Source organism: Fistularia commersonii, chromosome 12 (assembly GCF_037954325.1).
Source record: "Fistularia commersonii isolate RoL2024-O1a breed Wild chromosome 12, RoL_Fcom_v1.0, whole genome shotgun sequence".
NCBI lineage: Eukaryota > Metazoa > Chordata > Actinopteri > Syngnathiformes > Fistulariidae > Fistularia > Fistularia commersonii.
Window position 1 is genome coordinate 1,974,501 of NC_141295.1, and position 20,506 is coordinate 1,995,006.

Consider the following 20,506-nt stretch of genomic DNA (forward strand, 5'->3'; position numbering starts at 1 on the left):
TCTTGCTGTGTGTATATACTCTTTGTGTGCAGCCGGAGCAGCTGTCAATGAACGACGTTGCGCGTCACGACGAGCAGAAGGCTTTGTGGAAGGACAGTAAGACTTAGAATGCTGCACAGTACTTTATCGCGTCGCCGTCTTACGAACAGTATGTTTAATCCCTCAAAAGCCAGGATCTAACCCGCGATCTAAACCCACGTCGGATACCACAGACATCTCGATTTTTTTTTTTTTTTTTTTTTTGTCAACGAAGCTGACGGCGGAGTACTGTCTGCACTGCACTCCGCATCCGACGCAAATAGTCCAGACATGAGTAATGTTAATCTGATTTTTTGGGACCAGTTGCAGGCTGGCAGCTCCGAGGTGGATTGGTGCGAAGGAAATTACCTTATTTATCCCAGCATCGCCGAATTCTACAACACGGTTGGTTCTGATTTTTTTTTTTCCTATACGTTTACATACGTGTGGGGTTTGTTTTGCATAACAGTTTGTTTTTTTTACAGCCACGGCTGCACATGTTCGAGCTTTGTCCGTCTTTGCACCGAAGTGCATGTGTTATATGTGTTACAAATCTACTGTTAACTTAGATTTGACTTTTTATATGAAGTTGAGCGGTGTTTACTGTTCGCGTTGCAGCATCAAGTTACATTTTTTTTTTTTTTTTTTGGTTTAAAGGCCAGTGAAGCGGAAGATGAACATCTCCGTGGTTGATCTGACTCATGACGTGGGGGGGGGGGGTGTGTTTTTTTTTTCTCCCTTCTTCGTCGTTTCAGATCAGCAACATTTTGTTTTTCGTCCTACCGCCCATTCTGATGTGCTTGTTCCGCCAATATGCGACACACTTCAACAGCGGGATTTACCTCATATGGATTCTGCTGGTGGTGGTTGGTAAGTCTTACTAGCCACTGTGGCGACTCCTCCTGCACTTTGGTAGCCCACCCACCCCTCCCCGGCATCTTCAACAACAACCCCAAATTAGTTTCTTTTGTTTGTGTCATCATTTAGCAAGTTGAGATTTTTTTTTTTAGATTTTTTTTATTATTTATTTTTAACTTTTTTTTTTTTTTTTTTGGATTTTTAACTTTTTTTTTTTTACAGTCATACATGTAGTAATCCTCAGTCCCTTTTCGGGACTAATGATTGTTTCTTATGTTTGTGACATCATTTAACATGTTAAAACATTTTTAGATATTTTTATTTATTTAATTTAATTTAATTTTATTTTATTTTTATTTGTTTATTTTTATTTTTTTTTAACAGACATACATGTAGTAATCCTCAGTCTCCTTTCGGGACTAATGATTGATCCTTATGTTTCTGACATCAATTAACATGTTGAAACATTTTTTAGATTTTTTTTATTTATTCTTATTCATTTTTTTAAATCAAATATTATAATTTTTTTTTTACAGACATACATGTAGTAATCCTTAGACCCCTTTCGGGACTAAGGATGGTTTCTTTTGCTTGTGCCATCATTTAACAAGTTGGAATATTTTTAAGAGTTTTTTATATTTATTCTTATTTATTTATTTTAATTTTTTATTCAATTTTTAATTTTTTTTTAACTGACACATGTAGTAATCCTTAGTACCCTTTCGGAACTAAGAATGGTCTCTTTTGTTTGTGTCATCATTTACCAAGTTGAAATATTTTTTTTTAGAATTTTTTAATTTATTTTAATTTATTTAATCTAATTTAATTTTTTTTTTTTTTTTCACAGACATACATTACAGTAATCCTTTGTCCCTTTTCAGGACTAATGATTGTGTCTCATGTTTGTGTCATCATTTAACGAGTTGAACATTTTTTTGAGATTTATTTATTTATTTATTTCATTTTATTTTTTATTTTTTATTATAATTACTATTATTAGTTTTTTTTTTTTTACAGACATACATGTAGTAACCCATAGTCCCCTTCCGATCCCTACATCTTTTTTCACAAAATTCCAGCAATCTGTGTTCCTTCCTGCTGTCACACTGATCCAAAAAGGTTGTTTTTTTTTTTTCTTTTAAGGGATCCTTGTCTGGAAAGACAGAAATATGATTTAGTGTTTGTCTCGAAGCACGAAGAATTGTTATTTCTTTAAAAATCACAACTTATAACATATATTTTAACCAAGGGGCGCCGCCATTGTTTTTCCTATTGCAATGCATGCTGGGTTGATGACGTATTTGCGAGGGTTGCTTGTAATACCGAGCAAATATATATAGTAATAATGCCACATTGTGCTGCTTTTTGGTGCAAGTCCCAGTCCAAGAGAGATAAAGGGAGTGATGCTAATCTACATAGCTTTCTAAGGGACAAGAAGAAAATAAAGAAGCGGGAAATAACGTACACAACTTCCGAAGAATCCATGGTTATGTGCATTTGATGCATTTAGCCATGCTAAGCTTTAAAGCTAGTTTTAAAATAGATGCAGTTTTCTTTCAAAAGCGTACAAAAGGGGCGTCAGGAAACGATTGATGCCCGTTTGAAGAAATGCTACAGGCAGGAGATGCTGGATGCACATCCAGCAAGTAAAAAGTGAACAGACCAAAAGTGGAGCTTCTTCCAACAAAATGCTCTTCCAGCTCTCTGTTTTTACTGCAACACAGCTGCAACACGCACAACGGCGACTTTTGCCGACTCTTGCCTTTTCGTTTCTTTGTTCGCCTTCATTTTGAAACTCATTTGGACGTCTGTCTTCAGCCTTATCCTCCTCGCTCTCGTCTTTCTTGTGTTGGCACAGATGACATGTTTACAACAAGAGGTAACCTTGTGACGTCGCTACCCAGACGGTGTTGCAGGGTAAACCACAATGGCGGCCTCGTGTGAATTTTTTTTTTTTTTTTACATTTTTTTACATTTTTATACAAGTAACAATAAGTCCAAATTTTTCCTTTGTTTTAGCGTAAAGGAGGTAAACAGATAAATTATAAAAATCTATATATGTCATGAACTGTTCTTCTAAAAAAATACATAATAAATTTATATTAAAAATGAATATTAAAAAAGAATTGATGAAATTACACCCTAAAAATATTGTTGAGTTAAAAGAGAAAATCTTGTCACCGTGGAAAAATTTGCCACCAGAATTTATTAGAAAATTGATTGTTAGCATGTATAAGAGGAGGTATAATGTTAACAAGGCTATTCTGGTTATTAAATCAATATTTTTAATTTTGGTTGTTTGGTCAAAAAGGTAATTTTAACAATGTCAATTGACGTTTTTTCATCAAAAAATCATTTTGTTTTCAAATTTAGTTAAAAGAGAAAATTAAAAAGAATTTGGCACTAGAATTTTGTAGAAAATTGATTGCTAGCACGTATAAGAGGAGGTATAATGTTTAAAAGGCTAATGGTGGCTATTCTGGTTATTTAATCAATCTTTTTAATTTTGCGTTTTTTTTTTTTGCTGTTGTTTTTGTGGTTTTTGTAGAAATAAGAAAAGAAAAGATCGTTTTAACAATGTCACTGGACGTTTTTTCATCCAAAAATCATTTTGTTTTCAAATTTTGAAGCTAAAAAAGTTGTGTGTTTTGAAAGCTATATGTGACGCGACAGAAGAGGCTTGTTCAATAATTGCTGTTTTTTTTTTAATTTAAACGTTCAAGCGCTTTGAAAAACTCGACGAACCTAGAAATAAAAAAAAAAGAAGTCCAACTTCTTGTTTCCAAGAATTGGATATTTTTGTCCGAAAATCAGAATGGCGACGACGCTGTACATAAATGTAATAATGCATTTTGATTTAATCATCCTTGGAAGCCATTTCGTTTCTCCACTGATCAATCAATCAATCAATCAATCACCAATCACCAATCAGTTTTTGTACTTGAAACTCTGGCATAACAATTTCCTTCGGGATTAATAAAGTTGTTCTCATCTCATCTCTCAATCAATCAATCAATCAATCAATATTTGGGTTTGTCATTTTCAAAAAATTAATAATATAATAATAAAAATGAAAATAAAATAAAATAATAAATAAAATAAATAAATAATCATTTTAATAAATAAAATAAATAAACAATTATTTGAATAAATAGAATAAAAAATAATCATTTTAATAAATGAAATAATAAAAATAAATAATAATAAAATAAATAATAATTAATACTGTTAAGTAACAACTATTGTTCTGAATGTCCCAACGCTGACATAGTGTACCTCTATAAAGTGCAAAAAAATGCAAAGAGCGCATCGGATTATTACATATGTTTATATATGTTTTTAACATTTGCATACACGGATGAATGGCCGTCATTTCGTCGCTAAAACCCCGATATGGCGGCACAGTAATCAGCGCCTTCGGCTTCCGGTTCGATTCTGACGGAGGGGGGCTTTTCTGTGCGGAGTCTGCATATTCTCCCCCTTGTCTGCATGGGTTTCCTGCGGGTTATCCGGTTTTTTCCCCTCTCACAGTATCTGCAGTTGTTTTATCAGCGGCCTTAAATTCCCCAGCTGTATGAATGAGAGAGTGTTTGTTTCCGTCCGAGGCGGTCGATCGACCGACGACCGGACCTGCGACCCCCAAAGTGCGGGCAAAACCTCAGAAATCGATCAAGATATTTGTCAAAGCTGTAGTTGTGAAATATCCAAACCTTATATAAAGTAGACAGGTTTCTTACGTAACATGGAGTTGATTTACACGGTTGTTTCACGTCGCTGTTAAGATTTTAAGTCCCCGTAGCTCCAAGCGATCCTTTAACCCGTTTTAAAACTTTCTTCCGATGACTAGACTTATTCATCGCGCGAATGAATAAGGCTTTTGCGAAAGACTTCATTTGATTTTACCCCAGCGGTTTTGGGCCTTAAATGGAGCCTCTGTACGTAACTGACAACACGGTAACGGAGAAATTACAGTTCCTTGTTCCCCCCCTGCTAATGTTTTGAAATGACAGCGGTCGCACCGGTACCTCCGAGAGAACCTCCCCCTTGTTCCCGAGAATCCGCCTTATTTATAAAAGGGAGGAAATAGAATAGAAGAGGATGAGATTAGAAAGAAAAAAAAAAAAGATAATTTACCATCCTCCCGTCGTGTGTGTGTGTGTTCAGCGCGTGCGGCACGACGTACACTCCGTAACTCGGACCGACGGAGCTTAAACAAAGGTCGGCGTTCGCGTTCTTGGTCTTTTTTAGTTACCTGACATCGGTTTCGCTCATGCCGAAGTGTGTGACCTCAGGCTCCGTCCGCCCTTCCAGTCGCCGGAAAGTTGACGGACAAGCGTTTTTTTTTTTTAGGAGCTGTTGCCGCTCTCCCGTCTCTTATTTCACGATAAATTCGGTAAAAACGGGACGCGGGTGGGCTGACGCAATATTAAAAATGTTCTCGAATAGAAGAAAATGCGCCAAGGAGTTCATCGACTCTATGTATCCTGTGAAAAACACACCACACACACACACACACACACACATCTAGCCAAGTTGAGTGCACTTTAGGGAAAGAAGGTACGTCAAGATCGCCATCTGTAGTGAATACAAATGCAGATTTACGACAAAATGCAATTTACTAGCGATGCTCAGGAACAGGAAGGGTATATTAAATTTAAGATTTTTTTTTTAAATTTTTAAAATTTTTTTGCATCTGGGATTTATTTCTTATAAGAACATGAAAAACACATTGAAGGAAAGGAACTGCTTCCACCAATATAAACGATGTTTAGCTTCAAAACCAACAGTGTTTATATTGATAATGTGATGATGGTAAAAGTAGCATGTTGCATTTTGATCGGATTCAACAAAATGCCTCGCAAAACAGACGGATGACGACTCAAAGCAGAGCTGTGACGGCTGCTCCGGATTATTTTCAATCGAGTAATGGAATTAGATCTTCTCAAATGGCAGCAAGATGAATAAAGCATTTTTTTTTTTTTTTTTTTTTCTGTAACTGAAGATGAAATAAAGGGCAGCGAGACCACTAAGAAGCAGCGGGCGAGGTCTGCTGCTCTGGAAAAAGTATCATGTTGACGCCGGGTCTGGGTTCGGGGATAAGGATGGCGTTCAGACCACAGGAAGTCACCGGCTGCACCGTTCATCTTGTTATATTCTTACTTTTGAATCCCTGAAACTGAAATCCTGTGTGTAAGAATGGGCGGAACTCCTAAGTGACTCATGACGAGAGCTTACATCCTATCAAATAAAAAAAAAAATTGTAGATGATCTCTAGTTAAGATTTCATTATATCTTTTTTTACAATTTTTGTAAGCCTGTGTGTAAAAATGGTCGGAGCTCCTAAGTGCCTCATGACGAGAGCTACCATCCTTTAAAATTAAAAAAAAAGTTGTCAATCCCTAGTTTAAGATTCTTTAATTTTTTTAAATTTTTTACATTTTTTAATTTTTTTTAATTTTTTTAATTTTTTTAATTTTTTTAATTTTTTGTAAGCCTGTGAAATTGGTCGAAACTCCTAAGTGCCTCATGACGAGAGCTTAAATCCTATCAAATAAAAAAAAAGGGTGTCAATCCCTAGTTTAAGATTTTTTAATTTTTTTCATTTTTTTTTTAATTTTTGTCAGCCTGTAAAATTGGTCAAAACTCTTAAGTGCCTTATGACGAGAGCTTAAATCCTATCAAATTAAAAAAAAAAGTTGTCAATCCCTAGTTTAAGATTTTTTTTATTTTTTAATCTTTTTAATTTTTTAATTTTTTGTAAGCCTGTGAAATTGATCGAAACTCCTAAGTGCCTCATGACGAGAGCTTAAATCCTATCAAATGTTAAAAAAAAAGTTGTCAATCCCTAGTTTAAGATTTTTTTATTTTTTATTTTTTTTTTTATTTTTGTAAGCCTGTTAAATTGGTCAAAACTCTTAAGTGCCTCATGACGAGAGCTTAAATCCTATCAAATTAAAAAAAAGTTGTCAATCCCTAGTTTAAGATTTTTTTTATTTTTTAATCTTTTTAATTTTTTAATTTTTTGTAAGCCTGTTAAATTGGTCAAAACTCTTAAGTGCCTCATGACGAGAGCTTAAATCCTATCAAATTTAAAAATAAAGTTGTCAATCCCTAGTTTAAAGTTTTTTTTAATTTTTTTAATTTTTTTAATTTTTTGAAAGCCTGTAAAATTGGTCGAAACTCCTAAGGGGCTCATGTAGTACTGAACGACAAAAGCTTACATCCTAACAAATTAAAAAAAGGGAAAGTCATCGATGATCCCTAGTTTAAGATTTTTTTTAATTTTTTCTTTTTTTAATTTTTTTTTTTATATACATTTTTTGTAAGCCTGTGTGTAAAAATGGCCTGAACTCCTACGTGCCTCATGACAACTTTTCCTATCAATTAAAAAAAAAAAAGAAAAAGTCAGAGATGATCCTTAGTTTAAGATTATTTTATTTTTATTTACATTTTTTGTAAGCCTGTGCGTAAAAATGGTCGGAACTCCTGAGTGCCTCATGACGAAAGCTTACATCCTATCAAATTAAAAAAAGAAAAAGTCGTCGATAATCCCTAGTTTAAGATTTTTTTAAATTAATTTTTTTATATTTTTTGTAAGCCTGTGTGTTAAAATGGTCGGAACTCCTAAGTTTCTCATGACGAATTAATCCTATCAAATAAAAAAAAGAAAAAGTCGAAGATGATCCTTAGTTTAAGATTATTTTATTTTATTTTACATTTTTTGTAAGCCTGTGTGTAAAAATGGTCAGAACTTGTATGTGCCTCATGACGAGAGCTTACATCCTATCAAATTAAAAAAAAAAAAAAATTGTCAATCCCTAGTTTAAGATTATTTTATTTTGTTAGTTTTTACATTTTTTGTAAGCCTGTGTGTAAAAGTGGTCGGAACTCCTAAGTGCCTCATGACTAATTAATCCTATCAAATTAAAAAAAGAAAAAGCCTTAGATGATCCTTAATTTAAGATTATTTTATTTTTTTTTTACATTTTTTGTAAGCCTGTGTGTAAAATTGGTCAGACCTCCTAAGTGCCTCATGACGAGAGCTTAAACCTGTCAAATTAAAAAAAAAAAAAAGTTGTCATTCCCTACTTTAAAAAAATATTTTTATTTATTCATTTTTTTTACATTTTTTAAGCCTGTGTGTAAAAATGGTCAGAACTTGTACGTGCCTAATGACAAGAGCTTTCGTCCTATCAAATTAAAAAAGAGAAAAATTCGTAGATGATCCCTAGTTTAAAATTTTTTTTTACATTTTTTTTTTTTTTTCACTAGAAAAACGAGGGTGTTTTCTTTATAAACTTTACAACAGAAATCTCTCCGAGCACCTGTTGTGAAAGCAGACGCTGGCGGAGAATAGCGAGTCTGTTGGACGGTGATAAGGAAAGGCAGTGACAGATCTCACTCCCCCTTATGAGGTTAAAGTAACAAAGTGTAACCAGATTATTTTGAATTGCACGTTATTAAAACTGCAGTCCGGTCATTCAAAATATACCCGCGTTTACGCTTCGGATCTGCAAAGGCAGGATGTGCATCCTGTGAATCCCGATTAACTTATTTATAATGCACATTGTTGCCGTTTAATGAATGGAAATAAGCAGAGATGGGATCGGCTGGAGTTTTTAGTAACCGAAGCATAGCGGTGAATGTAGTTTCAGTAAAAAAAAAACCAACTTTTTCCTCTCTTCTCTGACGTCTCACGTCGTCCCCAGGAATCGGTTCGACATATTTCCACGCCACCCTCAGCTTCCTGGGCCAGATGCTGGACGAACTGGCCATTTTATGGGTGCTCATGTGTGCCATCGCCATGTGGTTCCCGAAAAGATACTTACCCAAGATGTTCAGGAGGGATCGGTACGTAAACAAACAATCCGACTCTTGAGTTAACGGTCAACTCTTTTTGAGCCGTATTAAAAAACAAACCGTCTCCAAAGACGCGTTTTTATATGTTGTTTTTGTTCACTGTGACGGATTATCGACACAAATCAACATTAAAATAGAACCAGACATTTTTTTAGCCTTATTTAATAGATAAAAAATCCTCGCTGAAAAGGAAAATATATGGTTGTAGCTGTGGATTAGTGTGAGGCCGTGTTTGCATATCAACCAGCAGCAGCTGATGATGTGTTAAATCAGTATTTGGTGTTAAAATAGATATATTTCGGACGACGTGCCGTTAAATAAACACACACACACTGTGCTTTTTGATACATCGGAATTTAACCGTGACCCGAATGCTGTGGGTCACAGGTGTGCTTTAAAAAAATTCTTAATTCAAATTCAGCGCTTATAATAAAAGCACGGCTAAGAATAAAATCCCTGCGAGCCTAATTTTATTATATGAATTAAACATTTGTTTCCCTTAGACTTTTACCGCTATCTTTAATAACGCTAGCTTATTATTCGTAAAAACGGGACTTCATCCGGGCGCATTTCTTAACGCTCGCTGCTGAATTTTGTCATACGATGCATCCGCTGCCGTGTCCCACTTGTTTAATAATAGTCCGGTTCAAGATAGCTGACACCGTGTAAAACATGCATCACATGTCTTCACTTCTCTTTCCATTGTCACCGAGCCACGGCGCCCGTCGGTTCGCCGCTTGCATTTTTTCCCCTCCCGTCAGCTTGTCAACTCTATATCTCAGTATGTCAAAGAGTTTGACTCGACGCTTTTACGCTCGTCTCGACTTGTTTTCGCTCCAGGTCGAGGTTCAAGGTGGTCATCGGCATCTTGTCGGGGATCACCACGGGTCTGGCTTTCGTTAAACCCGTGGTGAACTCCTTGTCCCTCATGACCCTGGGCATCCCCTGCACGGCGCTGCTCATCACAGAGCTCAAAAGGTCAGTGGACGGAAAAATATCGTGGAAACCCTGGGTAATGATTTAACAATACATCGACAGAGGAAAAGAGGAAAACGACGGACTCCGGCCTTGTTATCTCCTGAATGAGACTCAAAAGCGACGTGCTCTACTCAAATTGGGAAAAATTTTTCCATCCGGCCAAAGTGGACTCCTTCTGTTTCACTTTTAGTCAGATTGGGCGCTAATTTCTTTTCAAATTACGTCCACGGTTCCCAAAACAGGAAGCTTCTGTTTACATACCGTAATATACATATTTAATTTTTTTTTTTGTTTCAGAAACTTACTAGTTATACTAGTAAGACCCGTGAAGACCCATTACATCAGCGGTCTCTCGAAATAATATTTTTGCCTGAAATCAAATGGTTAAATACAGTTGGTTTTAAAAAAAAAAATAGGAGAGGAAAAAATAAAAAAGTAACTTTGCAATGTATTTTTTTTGCTTCAAAATTTGAAAACAAAAATTTTTTGATTGGGGAAAAAAAAACCCTCTAAAAAAATCTTTTCTTTTCTAGTTCCAAACTAGTCCTTTTTCGGCGCCGAAACCGACATGTCACGTTTTCTACAGAAAACGATAATCCAGAACGGAACGAGCTGATCCGAACCAGCCGTCGGCTCCTTCTGTTTCACTTTTTGTCGGATTGGGCGCTAATTTCTTTTCAAAATACATCCACGGTTCCCAAAACAGGAAGCTTCTGTTTACATACCGTAATATACATATTTAATTTTTTTTTTTGTTTCAGAAACTTACTAGTTATACTAGTAAGACCCGTGAAGACCCATTACATCAGCGGTCTCTCGAAATAATATTTTTGCCTGAAATCAAATGGTTAAATACAGTTGGTTTTAAAAAAAAAAATAGGAGAGGAAAAAATAAAAAAGTAACTTTGCAATGTATTTTTTTTGCTTCAAAATTTGAAAACAAAAATTTTTTGATTGGGGAAAAAAAAACCCTCTAAAAAAATCTTTTCTTTTCTAGTTCCAAACTAGTCCTTTTTCGGCGCCGAAACCGACATGTCACGTTTTCTACAGAAAACGATAATCCAGAACGGAACAAGCTGATCCGAACCAGCCGTCGGCTCCTTCTGTTTCACTTTTTGTCGGATTGGGCGCTAATTTCTTTTCAAATTACGTCCACGGTTCCCAAAACAGGAAGCTTCTGTTTACATGCCGTAATATACATATTTAATTTTTTTTTTTTTTTTGGTTCAGAAACTTACTAGTTATACTAGTAAGACCCGTGAAGACCCCTTACATCAGCGGTCTCTCGAAATATAATTTTTTGGCCCCCTGCCTGAAATCAAATGGTTAAATACAGTTGGTTTAAAAAAAAAAAATAGGCAAGGAAAAAATAAAAAAGTAATTTTGCAATGTATTTTTTTTGCTTCAAAATTTGAAAACAACATTTTTTTGATTGGGGGGAAAAAACCCTCTAAAAAAATCTTTTCTTTTCTCATTTCTATAAAAAAACACAAAAACGATAGCAAAAAAACGGGCAAAATTAAAAAGAATAGCCACCATTAGCCTTGTAAACATTATACCTCCTCTTATACATGCCAACAATCAATTTTCTAATACATTCTAGCAGCAATTTTTTTGTAATTTTTTTTATATTATCTTTTTATATGAATTTATCATGTATTTTTTTTAGAGCAACAGTTCATTACATATAAAGATTTTTATAATTACCCTGTTTTTACACTAAAATAAAGGAAAAGTTTGGACTTAGGTTATGATTTTACTGGTCTGGCCCCTGCACCAAAATGAGTTTGACACCCCCTGCATTACACAATGTTTGAACTTCCACCCGCACAGTATCAGACCGATTATTTTGCTTCAGTTTAAGGTCGTCTTGTCTATTTAAATCGTCCGCCTTGATAATGTTTGCAACTGGATGAAACAACAGCAGCGTGTCAAGGGGTGCCATCTGCAGTAGATCAGCACAACACCCTTGGCCTTTTGTACTGACACTGTGTAATGACATGCCTTCCCAAACTAATTATAGAGACTTATGATACAAAAGAATGTCCTCAAAAAACACACACACACACACACAACAACCACACCGCTTGCAACGCAGTATGCGGAGCTGCACTTTGCAGCTTCCTTTTCCCACAACCCTTACTCACCGCCATCAGCCAAGTAACTTCAAGTCATCCATTGTTCAACCTGTTCGCAATTCTTGACATTATTGTTGGTGCCAGTCATTTGCGGAGGGCCCTTGTTTTTGTTCCGCCTCAGAAAGAAGGGGGGGGGGAGAATTCCTGCGGCCCCAGCCAGTGGACTTTTGCCCTCACATAGGACCAAATATGTTGTTGTTGTTTGCTTTTCTTCCGCAGTGTGACTGATATCCCCCTTTCAAGTCACTTCCAGTCGGGCAAAAACAATTTGTTCGGTACGCGGAATGTCAATGTGCGTCGGAGGAATAATAACGGATGCCAATCTTTGGGGAAAAAAAGAAACAATGCCTGTCGATTAAAGTTGTTTCTAATGTGGTGTGTGTAGTAGCAAGGGAATATTTGCAGTCGGGAGTGTGATCCCCTAGTCCAAGGGTGTCAAACTCAAATACACAGCGGGCCAAAATTCAAATCTGGAACAAAGTCGCGAGCCGATATTGATATTTATTTTAAAAAAAATCTTCCTCCTGATATAACAATGAACCTCTCATATAGACCCAAACAAGTTTTGCTTAAAAACTAAATGTGGAACAAGCATAGCTTAATACTATACAACAGGGGTCTCAGACTCGCGTCCCTTGAAACAAAATATTGCATACATTGCAATGTATTTTTTGCTTCAAAATTTGTAAACAAAAAGATTTCTCCGATGAAAAAACGTCTAGTGACATTGTTAAAACGCTCTTTTCTTTTTCTTATTTCTATAAAACCCATAAAAAAACGATAGCAAAAAAAAAAAGTGCAAAATGAAAACGATGGATTGAATAACCAGAATAGCCACCATTAGCCTTTTAAACATTATACCTCCTCTTATACATGCTAACAATCAATTTTCTATTCAATTCTAGTGCAAATTTTTTTTAAGATTTTCTCTTTTAACTCAACAATATTTTAGGGTGTCATTTCATCGATCCTTTTTTTAATATTCATTTTTAATATTAATTTGCCATGTATTTTTTAGAGGAACAGTTCATAACACCTAAAGAATTTTAAAATTTACCTTTTTACCTCCTTTACACGAAAACAAAGGGAAAATTTGGGCTTCCCTTGACATCAATTTCGGCCCCGGACCAAAATGAATTTGACACCCCTGCTATACAATACAGGACTGTCTCAGAAAATTAGATAATTGTGACAAAGTTCTTTATCTTCTGTAATGCAATTAAAAAAAACAAGAATGACTCTTTCATGATATTCTAATATTTTGAGATTGGATTTTTGAGTTTTCTTAAGATGTAAGCCATAAGTCAGCAATATTAAAATAATAAAAGGCTTGGAATATTTCAGTTGATGTTGTAATGAATCCAGAATGTATGACATCTTTGTTTTTGTAATTGCATTACAGAAGATAAAGAACTTTATCACAATATTCTAATTTTCGGAGACAGTCCTGTTTATAACTTCATATTGCACAGTAAGTAGCAGGGTGCCAGTATTAGCATAAGGTCGCTATGTCTACTGTACACAGAGGAAAGGGCGTCTATGGGTCCTGTTGTGATTTTTGTGCCAAAACACCTGCAGAAAATTCTGGGCTTTGTAGAATTAGCGATACATGCACTGTAGACTATCTCTAATAGTCATTTGGTATGGCTTTGTGGGCCAAATATAATTGCAGTGCGGGCCAAATTTGGCCCGCGGGCCAGAGTTTGACCTCTATGCCCTAGTCTTTTAGAGAGGATTTCAGAAACCAGAACGTCATCGCTTTTCTTTCTACCTGCACAAATTCAGTGTTTTCCATCTCGGGGCTGCACCAGGGACTCCCAAACCTTTCGGTTCCAGTCTGTCACATACAGGACTGTCTCAGAAAATTTGAATATTGTGATAAAGTTCTTGTAATGCAATTACAAAAACAAAAATGTCATACATTCTGGATTCATTACAAATCAACTGAAATATTGGAAGCCTTTTATTATTTTAATATTGCTGATTATGGCTTACACCTTAAGAAAACTCAAAAATCCAATCTCAAAATATTAGAATATCATGAAAAAGTCATTTTTGTTTTTTTAATATTCTAATTTCCTGAGACAGTCCTGTATCAATATTTTACACTCCCATATTGTTTGTATCACCACACAAACCGAGTGTCAATATTTCAGTTGATTTGTAATATTTTTTGTTTTTTTAATCGCATCGCAGAAGATAAAGAACTTTATCACAATATTTTAATTTTCTGAGACAGTCCTGTAAAGGTGCTACAGATTAAACCTGGGAAGGGCTTCATTTACAAGTTGAAAGTGGTAAACTTTTCAAACAACTGAGTAGTGAAATCAGATTTTTATTCGTTATTTATACTGCTTATCTCAGCGTCGCCAAGCTGCAGGAGCCGATCCAAGCTCATGACATCGGGCAAAGTTGTCAAAATCTTCTTGTCGTGGCAACCAGACTTGAATTTCCTCACTTAAAGATGTTTGACCCCCTCATCCGTTTCACCCGTGATCCAAGAGGGTTCTTCAGTTGACTTATTGACGAACAATTAACTCTCGTTCACACGTCTGAAAGTCCAATCGGCATTGGAAACTGGAGAAAACGGAAGAAACCAAAGCAGATCTTTTGAAATTGACCTTCTCACTGTGAAGCGGAAAATGCTATCTATGTAAAATGTGTAGTTTTCACCTAAATAATAATCATTTTAAATGAGTTAATTAGATTAATTGATTAGTTAATCATGAGTTAATTCTTATTCATTTTTTTCTACTTTAAGAGGCCCCATAGTAATTTCATACCTCCTGCAGGTATGATCAAAAACCACTGTTTTGCATCACATTTTCACTTTTAGTCACTTCATTTTTATCATTTGTATCGAAGAAACAAGCAAAACTCTTCTTCGGCCATCATTGAGTTTTCACCGATATCGCGTATATACAACCACGACAGTGCACCGAAATGAGAAATTCACCAAACCTTCCTCCGAATGACCCCGCGGAGCTTCTTCCTATCTATTCCCTGGTGTGACAGAAACATCTCAGACTCCACCCTGGTCAGTTTTTCCCTTCACTTCTCTTACCCTTCGACAACCCTTCCATCACTGGCTCACAAAAACTCATGCGTTTTCTTATCTTGCATTCTTCTGCTCTCGCTGATAGTCACGGTCCGGTAGATATCCTGATTTTGTGGCGACGGTTCTGTATGTATCTTGGCGGAAAAAGGATGGAGGGGTAACACGAATCAATTTTAACGGCAGATTCTGGCCTGATATACTGCAAGAACAATCAATTGAAACGCTCAAAGTTAAATGTTGTATCAATGGCGGTTTAATCACCTATTTCCCTGTGGGAAGATACATCACTAGCTTTCTATTTTTGTACTTCCTTTTGTCCGGTAGTAGCCCCTGAGCTTTTTTCCTTTTTTTTTTTTTTTTCTCCCCCTATCCCTCTGAATAAGTTATGTAAGATAGATGGAATTTTCCATTTTGCTCTTTTAATTGATTTATTGCATTAATAGCAAGACCGTTTTGAATGTTAAAAGACAGTAAAACATGTTTTATTTACCCGATCCAATTGTTTTTGCATTTGTGATAGAAATAGCTGAAAGTTGATTCATGAAGCCAACTATGAAGGAAGTGAAGAAACATATGTGTGTGTGTGTGTGTGTGTGTGTGTGTGCTAATAAAAATTTCCCATCCACTTCTATTACCGGGGAACACTTCAAGTATGAGCGAGGATTTCTGTCGAGTTTTTGCGAGTTTTCGCCCAGTTGGGCCTCTTTTTGATTAAGTTGGGCGAGAAAGAAAAGCATCTGGCAGTGGAAATGGAAATTAGGCTGCTTTTGAATACACTTGGCAGTGTTGGAATACATTTCTGACAAAACAAGGTGACGTACTATTCGCTAAATAAACAAATATTTGTTTATTTATGGTGAAAAATAACTTTACATGCTGGGTTTTGCTAAATTAAGTCCCTTTGAGGTTCTACTTCTGGACCTGATGCTATTTTATGTCCCGTTTTGCTTTTTTATCCGTCCCGCCGAACAATTTTATTTGAATATTTTAATAATCATTATCAATCAATATTAAAATTAGAACCTCCTTTTGTTTAATTTAGTATGGATGATAACATACAAAATAATGTTGGTACATTTATGTGATCATGAATGATTTCAAAGTTGAAATAAAATGCCCAAAAAATGCAAATAATTAAATTGCAATTTTCATTTTGTTCAATTTACATGAGATCTAATTGGCACATCTATAAAAATCAAATATGGCATTGCCATCATAATGCTGATGTGGGGAAAATATAAAAAAAGATTAAAATATAAAAGATTACAATGTACATTAATTAATCAATCAACCAACCAATCAATTAATTATATTATTATTATTATTATTATATGAAAACTCAAAGACAGTTAACAATAGAGAACAGTGGAATGAAAACTACACAGAGAAAGAACAGAAAGAAACTAACACCTGTCTGTTTACACATTTTTATCAATTTTATTTTATCAATCCACATTCATCCTCAATATTTTTGGGTGCATCGATCACAATTTTAATTCATTTAAGGATGCATTTCATTCCTTACTCTTTTATTTCTAGACCTTTTCAGTGGAAAAATTATGTTTTGTTTTGTTTTTTTTCCCTGTGTCTCGTATTTAATTTCTCATGGTTGCTCTGCAGAGTTGGTTGTCTAATTTTACTCTGTTTTGAGGCGTTTAAAAAGCTTTTTTGTCAGGTATGTCATGGTTTTACCCATTTTAGCTTTTATAGAATTCGGCGGGTTGCTTGTTGCGATTGGGCTTGGCTTATCTGGTGACGCCGTTTTTATTTTCTGTCGCTAATCCACACGACTAACGTCAAGGTCGGTCTGCAGGTGGAGCGAAAAATTTTAAAGAAACACTGATTTCTGTATAGGTGTTTTCACAGTTGCAGTAATTTGGACGTAACAGTTCATTTTGTTCATTGACTACTTATATGTGATGTTTTTGACTGTAAAACTAGCAAATTAGCATGAAAGCTGCACACACAATGTGCTTAACCACAGCAAGGGATCATGTGATCATTATTTTCATGCTCGTCTCTAACCAAAAAACTTTGAGAATTACAACCAGACCGTACAGCTTCGTCATAAATAGCCAAAAGTTTAAATAGATACAGCTTCGTATTTTAAAATCATGTGATTTTCACTACAATAAGGAATTGAATGCAAACGTCACTATAGCCATGTGACACGTAAACTCAGTATTATCATATCCTGTGGGAATAAAACATAATAATAGTGGTATAGAAGAGACATTTTTTAATGGCGTGGCACAAAACCACGGGAAACTTTTGGCTCCGTCGTCCAGGGAAAACAAGTTTTCACATCTGAAAATGAAATTTAATAAATGACCACATCTAACCTGATTTATTTCTCAATTTTTACTTTTTTTTTTTTGTAACTTCCAAGAATTTGTGATCATCATTAGTATCATTATCACTAGCAGTCGCGGTCGTGATTTTTGTATGTATGTGTTTTTTTTTTTTTTGTTTGTTTTTTTTCTCAATGATTCGCCTCCGTGTCGGACGTAAGAATTAATACCCGGCATTTTTTGTGCTGAGATAAAAATGTTGCTAATGTGCGCGGGTGTTTTTTTGGTCGCACACACACGAATCTCCATTTTTTTTTTTTTTGGTCCCTGCAGGTGTGAAAACCCCCGCGTGTTCAAGCTGGGCCTGATCTCAGGGATCTGGTGGGCGCTGGCTCTGCTCTGCTGGATCAGTGACAGGATATTCTGCGAAATGTGGTCATCTGTCAACTTTCCCTACTTACACTGTGCTTGGTGAGCTTGAAAACAATATTTGAGAAAGAATAACTCTTACTGCTTGCGGCCTACTTTTGTTTTCCTCTTGTTCATTCAACCCGTCCTGCTATTCCAGGCACATCCTCATCTGTCTGGCTTCCTACTTGGGCTGCGTTTGCTTCGCCTACTTCGACGTAGCGACCGAGGCCCCGGAGCGAGGTCCCGTAATTATGTTCTGGCCCAATGAAAAGTGGGCTTTCATCGGCGTTCCCTATGTTTCATTGCTCTGCGTCCACAAAAAGTCCGCGATCAAGGTCACCTAATGGGGTTTTTCGACGGGACGCCGAAATGTCTGGATGAGGGGAGTGATGCGTGTTTTTTTTCCCGCTGTAAGGATTTATCCCCCCCCCCCCCTCTTGGTCCGGGCCGTGTTACTCAGCAGTGTTTCTACAGCTTAAAGAACAAATTGTCACAAATTAATTTATCCTGGTGACAAAAGTGGACTTTTTCACCTAACGCTGGATAGAAGCAAAAACAAACAAACAAACAAAAAAATATATATATATCAGTTTAGCTTCTGAACAATTCTCAGGCTTCTCAAAGACGAGCATGTGATCTATTTAAAGGTATATGCTTTATTGAAGTTTTTGTATGTTTTTGTGTTTTCTAGTAACTTGGAAAACCTCATTGTAAAGCATTAGGCTGCCTTTATAAGCAATAGACACATAAACGGCGGTCTGGCCATTACGAGCAAAGGTTTTGAATCAATAAAGCACTGGACAAGTCAACTGTGATTATTACGACGTGCGCAAAAACATCACGTTATATTATCGAAAATAAAAAAAAGCCACCTGAACGGAGATTTATGAGAGCGTCGTTCACACTAGGCCTTAAATGTGTGAATATTTTCAATCACAGTATCAGCATCACAGCAATGGGTATTTTATTTCCAGCATGCGATCGATCAGGATAGTATTTGAATATTTCTTTTTAATATATTCCTGTAGATAGTTTCTCAACTGCTTGTGTAATTTTTTTTCTTCTTTTTTTTTTTAAAAGGATAAGCAAATCCTTTGCAAATAACTGACTCTACTAGGTACCCTGTGAGAAATGCCAACAAATGTTCAAAAAAATGAATGTAGAAATCAAAATGTATTTATTTAGGACCATTTGATAAGTACATATGTTTTGCACAAATTGAATGGAAAAACTGCGTGGCGTCATCAGATCAATTATCAACCGATATTATAGTTAAACTGAACCAAATTATCTTCGCTCTGTCCCTTTGAGCTCGAGTTTTTTTTTTTGTTTTTTTTTTTTTTCCACTGCTGATATTTATTTCATGCAAACATCTCATCTCTCAGACGATTCCATCAGGGTTATTTATTCCAGACTCGGTATTTAAGACTGCGTTTAAACTATGGAAACTGTGCGAAAAGCCTTATCGAGTCAAGATAATGTGTTGCAAAAGAAGATGAAGTTGCACATGCGATGTGATAGCGGCTGAAAAACAATAGTCTGATGACACCGAGTAATTTTAATAACAGATGTGTTAGTTAGTGAAATTGTTGGAAAAGCTACTTTCAGTTACCTCTGATCTTAAGCCTCATTTAAGAGCATGTTTGAGAAAAGGACAAAACAGAAATTGTGTCGTTAGAATTTAAAAGGGAAATAGAAAGAATGTTGCGAAGCGAGAGACAAAACTAGAGACGACAAGGACCGCCAAAGCTTCTTTTCCTCAAATCTTTGTCAGACGGTAAAGAACTGCCTCAAGCTTTTTAAATATGATTTTACTGCCGGGGGAAAGAAACCCGCCTTCCAGCAGAGGCTCGTGGGAATTTTAAAACTGCAAATCTGACCGGTGCAGAAACGACGGGGGCAAATGAAGAATCGCGATTTGCATCGAAGCTACTTTGCTCAATGTGAAATGTTTGTTAAATCCAAAAAAAAAACAAAAAAAAAAAAACATTGTATATTTTTTACAAGTGATGTGCAGCCTGAAAAAAAAAAATCAGCTGCCTAAAGGGTGAATCATTTTTATATTGTATCATTACTACCTTTGTATTGCAAAATAAGCAGTTTTTTTTTTTTTTTTTTTTTTTTTTTTTAATAATAGCCTTAGGACAAACTTACAGTATTAACATTGTCGACAAACTAATTGTCGAAGACAATACTTGTGGTTTATATTGTGCTGCAAATCATAAAAGAAGTCCCAAGTGTTACATGATTGTGGGCCATTTTTACCTTGTAAAAGTAAATCACTGTCAGGTTAACAGGGTCTCCTGTTCATAACTGCCTAATCTTTGTCCACACCTTTTAATCATGACATAACGACGAAATGTGTATTTTCCTTTTTTGTGTAAATAAGTCCCTTTTTCCCGCCCCCGACTTCTCCTTGTCATGTTGACAATACAAGCGAACCGCACAGAAATATTTATTTTCATAATTTATCCTGTTTTTGTAAGCAAATGTTTTTAGTAGATTATAACATTTGTATTATATTTTATGCAATAAATCATGCAAATATGGAAAATGGTCAAAGTTGTGTTCTTTGCATGATCCTCAATTGCCAGGTAGTAGATTAATGCATGTCATATAACCGTTTTTCCCACTAGAGGAAGTAGTTTCCCCACTTCTAATTCATGATTCACGTTATGGTACACACACACACACACACACACACACACACACAAATGCTCATGTTCTAGCAGGGACTTCGGACACAAACAGAGCAAACTGTGGTATTTTGGATTTGTTGGAAAAGTTGAAGGCCTTGAGGGGAAATGCATCTTTTTTTTTTTTTTTAACATCATGTCTTAATTATTTATTTCGATGAAATAAAAATAAATGATAATTTGATAATTTACACGATG

General features: G+C 35.6%; 1 protein-coding gene across 1 annotated transcript; it reads left to right on the top strand.

The window, feature by feature from the left end:
- The first annotated feature begins 36 nt into the window (after window positions 1-36).
- Window positions 37-20,174, top strand: LOC147228095 (alkaline ceramidase 2-like). The gene is made up of 6 exons (XM_086156314.1): window positions 37-423; window positions 774-888; window positions 8,586-8,727; window positions 9,577-9,714; window positions 17,535-17,672; window positions 17,770-20,174. The coding sequence occupies exons 1-6, from the start codon at window positions 310-312 to the stop codon at window positions 17,954-17,956; spliced, it is 834 nt and encodes a 277-aa protein (XP_086012440.1). The 5' UTR covers window positions 37-309; the 3' UTR covers window positions 17,957-20,174.
- The last annotated feature ends 332 nt before the right edge of the window (window positions 20,175-20,506 follow it).